At 41.2% G+C, this 8,300-nt stretch overlaps 1 protein-coding gene across 2 annotated transcripts in view; it reads right to left on the reverse strand.

Annotated features, from left to right (window-relative positions):
* Positions 1-1,507: 1,507 nt before the first annotated feature.
* TGIF1 (TGFB induced factor homeobox 1) overlaps positions 1,508-8,300 on the reverse strand; it is a 10,485-nt gene continuing 3,692 nt past the window's right edge. The window contains exons 2-3 of one of the 2 annotated variants that reach the window (XM_057364897.1): positions 3,920-4,146; positions 1,508-2,620 (exon numbers count right to left, since the gene is read on the reverse strand). In XM_057364897.1, coding sequence (XP_057220880.1) covers positions 2,054-2,620; positions 3,920-4,102 — 750 coding nt within the window. In that variant the 5' untranslated portion in view covers positions 4,103-4,146 and the 3' untranslated portion in view covers positions 1,508-2,053. The remainder of the gene's footprint in view (positions 2,621-3,919; positions 4,147-8,300) is intronic. The other variant, XM_057364896.1, reaches the window with a different exon arrangement.

An 8,300-nucleotide genomic window follows, 5' to 3' on the forward strand; every position in this document is an offset into this window, starting at 1 on the left:
AAAGCATGGGTGTAAGGAGTGTTGCAATAAAGYTCCTTCCTGCAAGAAGGGGAAAGCACAAGGCATCTTCCAAACCTTTTATCAAAGATGACACTCCACTTYGGGTGTGCAGCACCCCTTAAGATAAATCATCTATTCCACAAAAACATGTCTGTTAAACAACTTTTCCCTCAACATGAACCTCAGCGTTACAAAACCAAGTACACTTCCATATTACAATTAGTCATTTAAAACAAAACAAAAAACAAACAAGCAGTACATAAGTATCCCAAGAAAATTAGCTCAGAAGTATCAGGTACAGTGTGCCCAGAGAGACATTACACAAGGCTCTTCTGTACTCACCTGTAATTCCTTGAAGRCAGAGTATACAGCCATCTCCATGTTCACAATAATTTTCTAGCTTTATTTCCAAAGTATTTTAAAAATAATTCTATATTCATACAGTATATTAGGTGGACTGTGTTACCAAAGCKGATAAGTAAGCCAGTGTTTACTGTTTGTCATTTTGATTTTAAACATGAAGGCTCAAAAAAGGCAGAAGTTCAGAAGAATTCCAAAGAGTACTCCAGACAACGGAGTATTTCTGACACTAGACAAAGATACAGGTCACAGCAAAACAGAAAGCATAGACATTGCAATCTGAATATTGCAGTCTTCGTCCTCCTCATAATGACATCCTTAAATTCACCAACTCTCCTGCTCCTCAAAGCCCTCCCCCAGCCTCCCAAACAGACAACTGGTTTGTTTTTAAGGATTAGCCAGAACCAATTTTTTACCCTGGAGGTCTCTTATTTCACTGTTGTTAGAAGGATAAGGGTGGGCGACTGACATTCAAGTCAGTTGAAATGTGAGCTGCAAGTCTTCACATTTTTCAGTAATAAGTCATTTTGATAGCCAAGTCCTTTTCTGAAAGGTAACTTAGAATCTGTTGGCAAAAATACACCCCAAACAACAGGGATCTCTTCTAAATCTTAGCCAACCACCTGTTTAAGTATCTCACAAAGACCTGGCTCCCACAACTCAGATTTCAGTGCAATACAGCCTACTTTATTTGCGTCTACTAGAATTACTGAGTAAAAACCTTGTCATTGCTAGTCCAAGTAGGGGCAGAAGCCCCTGCCCACCCCTGTCAAAATTTGTCACCAGTCATGTCTAGGAGAGCATCACACAGATCTGCAAGGAACAATTGTCCCAAACCCTCTTCTGGCCTCTTCCTTTTATCTTCAGATCTTCCCCACAGGCCATCACATTTCCCAGCCCTAAAATATTTCAAGGAGCCAAATGCTGGAACTCTTAGAGGGGCCCAAGGTTTCCGTCTGAAATTTAGAGAGAGTTGCCTACATAGCTCCCTTTAAAAAATTTCAACATAGCAGAACACCATCAGGTWCTTCTGGCCCACTTTTCAGCATTCTTTTAAAAATCTGGTTAACAACAATGGCTAGCATAGCCCTCTAAACCAAACAAATCCAGTATGAACTCAAAACTATTTCTCACTTCCATTTATTTCAAGGGTAATTTGTGTTTTCTGCAAAGCTTGTATTCAACAAAATACTCTGTATGCATTACTTTTAAAGAAAATATTTTATTATGGGAAAAAAGCATGATCATCCAAAGTTTGTATTGTTAAAAAAATTGAAAATTTAGACAGCATGTTGGTATATTCCGTTCCACGTGGGAATGATAAGAAGACTCTATATCATTACTAGATATTGCACAGTCTGAAAGAAACAAAAACAAATCACATGATCTTGGGAAACATCTCACATTATGAAAAATCTACAAAGAAAACATTAAAAAAAACCCAACAAAACACACAATCCTTTCTTTCTACAGTAGCTTTTAAGTTTATAATTCTTGGAATGACCATATTCCACTGAAGACCATCTCAGTGACAGGAAGCTTCATTTCAGCAATCCCCTTGTGCAAATAAGATTAATAAAAAAAAATAATAATAATGCAGTGAAGTCTTTTGATATCGTGTGGGTGGCAATAACCACACAGCTGTTAGATCCCTGCCTGGTAAAACAAAACGGGGAAGGAGAAGGAAGGGGATTTAGGCCATAAGTTTCGCCTGCAACTCCATCTCTGCCGCCCTTTTGAGTGCAACATCCACCAGTAGCTGAAATCCACTRAAATCCTGGTTAAGGTCTGGTGGTGTTGGAGGAGGAGTGTTGAAGAGCCCACTCTGCGTGTTTGCACCAGGTCCCAGTTTGGAGGCGTCCTCGTGGCAGGACAGGGCGTTATCCGTGAAGCCGCCGGCCGCGGGCTGCTGCAGGTCCGTGGTCTGGCCTACATCAGCCGGCTGGCAAAAGTGGAAAGGGGCATCTTTCAAAGCAGTCACAGTCGTGTGGCAAATGACCGAGGGCCGGGCCAGCAGCGAGCCCGGGGAAGCCGGCTTGGAAGAGGACACAGTCTTGGCGAGCGGCGCGGCAGCGGGAAGGAAGGCGCTGTCCTCCAGCAGGGGAATGTAGTTCTTTGTGCCGATGGCAGACTCCACCAGGCCGCCCTCGGGAAGCTTGGTCCCTCGCCGCGAGATAGTGAACTGATTTGGGTCTTTGCCATCCTTCCTCAGCATGTCAGGTAACAGCCTGCGGCGTGCATTGATAAACCAGTTGCAGACCTGGGAATACAATGACATCTTAATTTCCACCTTCATTCATTCCCAACTACGTGCCACTGGAGCGGATGGTTAGATTAATGAACCCCTCCGAGCAGCTTCCTTCGCTGCACAACAAAACAGAGCCCTGACAAGTTGTGACACGCCTGGCAAGGCCCTTCCCTGTCCCTGCTCCAGCACCGATCCCTGCTCCTGTTACAGAAAGCCCCGGGACAGCTGAAGTCCAAACGAGGGGTTTAGCTTTTAACTCTGTGCACACACATTAACCTATTGGCTATTGTTCCCTAGCTTAGGTTAATTAACAACAGGAAAACCTTTTCTCTCTGAAGAGAGCCACTCCTCCCACAAATAGTTACTGATTTTCCTTGTTCAACTGACTGTGTCGACAGACATAACACGAATTACCTCATTTAGGTTTGTCCTTGTTTAAATATCAACCAGTTTCCTGGGCGATACAGGATAGTTTATAGTTTAACGTCTTTTTTTTTCTGTTTACTACATAAAGGAACTTTTCTTTGTGATGTTGCATTAAGAAACCTTTATAGCAAATTATTAAATTTGCACTAATGAATTAAYATTGAAAAATAAAGCCCAGGAGTGAACAGGAGTGCTCTCTAYTTAGCAGCTCCCAAACCCAAACCTTGGTTTACCCAAGTTCTCAAGCAGCCACCTTCCCACAACAAGAGCAAAAGCTGCTCCACCAAAGATGATCACAGGAGATGAGAATGAAGCATCCAAGGGACCTCACAGATGCCAGCAAAATCCCAGGATGAGAATCCTAACTAATCACACAAAAGCCTCACCATACCTGTACTAACACCCTTGAGTAGCTCTATCCTGTATGAGTTGTTCCACTGATCTTAATGGCAGTGATCATCCACATAATTATACATGGGCATGTTCTCCAGGAATGAGCCCCAAGWTGCAGTTTTAGAAGCTAAGAGTTACACGTTAAGCTGTGCATYCCTCACCATAAAACCTCTGTTGACAAATAAATACCTTTTTCTCACAATAAATTGTCTTATGCAGACACTTYGTGTCTTTTGGGGCACGATTCCCTAAAACATTAGCATGCATGCTCCGACTCATGACTTCTCCCAGAAAAGTAATTTTATTCCCAGTAAACAAAGATCATCATAACACACAATCTCTATCTCTCCTTACGAGTGCCGTCAGCAGGAGAGKAGCAATAAAAAAGGGAAATCTCACATGCAGTGTAAACATTTGTATCCACGACTAGACCCCAGGTGAATTAAAACAGAAAACAGCTCCTTTTGAAGGGAGAACTACTTTTTTAAATACCTGTAGTGTGGAAAGGTGTGTCTGTCGGGATAACAGCGCTTTTTCTTGCTCTGAAGGGTAAGCATTGTATCGGTGCTCATAGAGCCAGTCCCGAAGAATCTGCACAGATTCCTTGGGCAGGTTGCCACGTCTCCGCCGTTTGCCTGAGCCAGCAGATGAGGAGAGATCCAGTGGGACATCCATGGTGTCATCATCCTCTGTTTCACTGCCTGATATTGCAACTACACCTACAATTGYAAGACAAGAACAATCAGCCTCCCAAATCCGTAAACTACTCGGCTCCAGCATTGTATGGCACAGACATTTTATAWCACATTAACTCTCTTTTCTGTTACAGCCCCTTGTACGGGAGATTCGTCCTGCAGCATTAACTTGTCATGCTGTAGCTTTTCTGTCAGCTGAACAAAAAGTAGCACCAATGATCCGTTCCTAAAGGAATTCTTCTCTGCAAACCTTCATTTTCTTGTTCCCCTGGCAACCTTTTATCTGCTGCACGTTATCAGATAGCTTCTATCTAATGAGAATATTGTCCAAGTTTGCTTGCTATGGTCTGCATCAAGCACTTTTTTTCAAGGATAACTATCCAATGGCTGGGCAAAAGGTCAATAAGCAAGAACTTAAAACACCTAACTCAAGCAAGCAATAGGTTATTTAATTACTTCTCAGCATGCTGATTCTTCCCCCCTGGGAGGCACAGGTTGTAAATTTTGAAATGAATAATTGTATCCATTAAGARAAATTAATGGAAGAAGGAAAGAAGAAAAGGAAACTCTGTTTTTCCCCACCCTTAAGAAGATCCACTTATGAAGGAAAAAAAAAAGCACAGAAAAAGGGAAGAACCAGGTGCCTACGAGTCCACCAGTTTATCAGGAAACAGACTCTAATTTAATTGTATTCTGTATCAAAGAACCATGATCATCTAAATTCACCAGTTTTTATCCTGACAATTTTTTTCAACTTTGTGGTTTTCATCTCATATTTTTATCCGTGGAAATGTGTGTTCTGTGCTATGCTTACTATAAAGGCTCCACATATACAAGTTGAGTGCATACCTTTTCCCTTCAACAAAAAGGAAGGAACAGATTTCAAAATCTGATTATCCCTTTATACGTGTACACCACACTACTAGTAACATGAAGCTATGGTATGTTAATCAAACAAATGAGCAAGAATTCAACAATTAGGAAAGGCCACCATTCTACTCGTTTGGTAGGATACACAAGTCACCAGCTCTGTAAAACACAAAGCAAACCATGCTTTAAATACTCACTAGGTTAAACTCACCAGAAATTTTAGGAATCTTACAAACTATACACAAGTCCACATAAGATAGTACCTATGTTCAACTAGTACWAATTAATACTAATTTCAAGTAAACTTACACTGGCTTTCAGAAGCAGTTTTAGAAACCACAGAAGGAAAACAAGACCTTAATCTTTCTGTCTTCTGAACTTAGACTGGAGGGGTGAGGGGGTGGAAAGGAAGAAACTTGCTCATTTGTAACATMAAAACTAAAAACCTTAATAATAAAAGCCAACCAAATGTCAAAAGTAAAATTTTCTGTAGGCAACCACCCATAATTAAAAAAAATTATTTAAGGGAACAAAGTAAGTCCTAAAATACAAGAAGTGTACTTGTGAAAGTATAAAACCTCATAAAGCTAGGTTATATCCATAAATAAAGGTCCAGAAGGAAGTAATGCCCTTTAAAAAAACCAACCAAGGAATAAGCCACCAAAGCCCCCACCACCACACAAAGAAAGACAGAAGGTATGCATGTGCAAGTTTTCCTTGTTACTTGGCAGAAGGGYAGGGAGAGAAACAGAGAAGGACCTTTCCTCACACTTTCAAACTTCAGCCAAAGCTGACACGGTAAATTATTCTTTCCTTCCCCTATTTATGAATAGCTCCAACATCCTTAAATTTAGTTTAAGTTGTCCAGTTTGAAATGCACAGTTTTGATACGCAAGCATTCCCAACAGGATGATCAATCTGCAATCTGTCTGGCACAGTTACTTCAGTAACTTACTTGGTATTGTTTTCATTCTCCCAACTGCTGATTTATGTAACTGACAAACACCAAASTGGCATACCAAATTTTTCATCTGATGATTAGCTACATAAATTATCCAGTCATGGAACAGGAACAATAGGACAATATTCAAATAACCAACACAAGATAAACTCCAAATTATGTAAACAGGTTCTTAATTCAGGTAGAGAGTATGTCAAAAGTTCACTTTAAAATGATTCCCARCAAGCCACTTCATGGAAAGTGCTGYCATGCTTGCAACCTGACCTGAAAACATGYCTTGCACCATGGGCTCCTGGAGCCACGAGCAACACTTCTGGGAACAAAGATCCTGCACAGACAACAGTACAGCTCTGAAAAGCAGCTCAGCCCTTTKAAATTGAATTTTAAAACTAGCTAAAACTAGCCCATGCTATTCAGACAATGTTTTGAAGTGCGCTGCTCTTGTTTGTCAGAAACCAGAACTGTTGCAGCACTTCACTGGGTTGGGTTTTTTGTTTGTTTTTAAATATAATGGGCAGCAGGGCAAGACCTTGGAAAACAGGGAGAGGCAAACAGCAAGGGCTGGAGGCAAAGGAGAGGAGAAACTAGTCCTGTGAGAAAGGTAGATGTCTAATGGTTTGTAAGCAGTGYTTATATGGCATAACAAAAAGTATTCCAGATACACACCAGCCAGCCTGGGGTAACTTTTAAAGGATTTACCACACAACTAAAACACTCCATGGACACCTCCCTGAATTTCAGAAAACTGACAGCAAAACCTCTCCCAGAACTGTTGCTTTTTTTTTCACCTAAAAGAAGTGTCAGAATACTACCTGCAAGCCAGCAGTATAAAAATGTTTCTCCCTCTTCAAACAAGATCTTTTGCTAAAGTAAAAGTTGCCATCTGACTAACCGTAACCTACCTAGCAAGAAATGAGTCACCAGCAGAGCCAGCCCTTTGACCCGCTGGCTTAGTGTGTCATATTAATTGACACACTAAGTTAAGTGACACAAAGATGGTTTTGGTTAAGCAGGAAACCCAGTATAGTACGACTTCTGCTCATTTAAATGAGCTCATTTAAATAGCTGATCAACCCTCTGAACTCGTGGCAGATCTCCCTGTTGCAGTTCAGAGCTAGCAGCAACAGGAAGTCATGGCTAGAAATCTCGCACTACCCCAGCTGATATTTTTTACTAGAGCAGGAGCCACATTGTTGCTGTCAAGGCACTGTTTTCATTAAAGCATTCCTGCTGATTACAACCCAGCTTTGTTTTTCCSTCTTGTTAGTAATCAGCCTATTCGCTGCTGGTTTCCTGTTTTAACAGGGCCCAACTGAAAAGGYTCCTGGCCATGCTCCATGACTGGACCATTGGCTTACTGTTATTTACACCCAGAATAAAGGCCTGTGGACACGATGAGTAGCCCCAGCTGACCTACTAATTTATTTTGTATTAAAAGCAGGCTAAGGCCAGGCTATTTTATGGCTCCTCCTAAATGCATTTAACACAAACAAAAAAAAAAAAAACTTGCTTTGATAGGACTAAAATTAAAGCAGCACAAGTTCATTAGCAGAGAGGTCTGAGAAACAACACAAAGTCCCAGTCCTCCACTTCCACATCACCACTTAAAAGAGTATTTCACACTTAATGTGAAATATTAATGACCTAAGGACTACAAGATCAGCATCCCTTCTTTAAAAATTGTTTTGTCCTCCTGGCTTCCCAGCTGAAGTCATGCACATGATTGAATGCACTGCTGCATTCTATCACAGCCCAAAGACTTTACAGGTCCTCTCGTAATCAGCTCAGGGAAGATTACACCTAGGATCTCGAGTCTAGCCTCACCACCCAACCGTTAGTTAACAACTTGAGTAAAAGTACAGTGATGACTAAGGCTGATTTCAAAACAAACTACTGACACTTTAAAAAGGCATGCTGAAATACTCTGAGGGGGAGGACAAAGTATTTAGAGAGGCTGAGACAAATAAAATGGAAGTTAAGCAAATGAAAAATTTGGGCTATGAGGGAAAAAGAAAGGCATCGAAAAAAAACCCCAACTATCCCACTGTGTCGAGGAAGAGCTTCACAGAGGAAGTTGCAGAAGCCAATTGTTATTCAAAAGAGGACAAAGTATACCACAAGGAACAATCTCTGCCCTCCAGAGAGGGGATGGACAAACATCACCTTAAAGAAAACCTCCCACCCCTTAGGGTTCTCAGAATTTCTTAAGTGAGTTTTCTTTTTTTTTTTTTATGAGCACTGATAAACAGAACCAGTTCCCATCTAAGGCCCCGATCCTGTTGTAACCAAGTTCAGTAAGATTCTTCACATGTATAAACTTGAGCACATGCCTGTGCCTTTGCGAGAC

This window comes from Malurus melanocephalus, unplaced genomic scaffold (genome assembly GCF_030028575.1).
Source record: "Malurus melanocephalus ecotype Western Australia unplaced genomic scaffold, MMel_1.1 scaffold_44, whole genome shotgun sequence".
Classification (NCBI taxonomy): Eukaryota; Metazoa; Chordata; class Aves; order Passeriformes; family Maluridae; genus Malurus; species Malurus melanocephalus.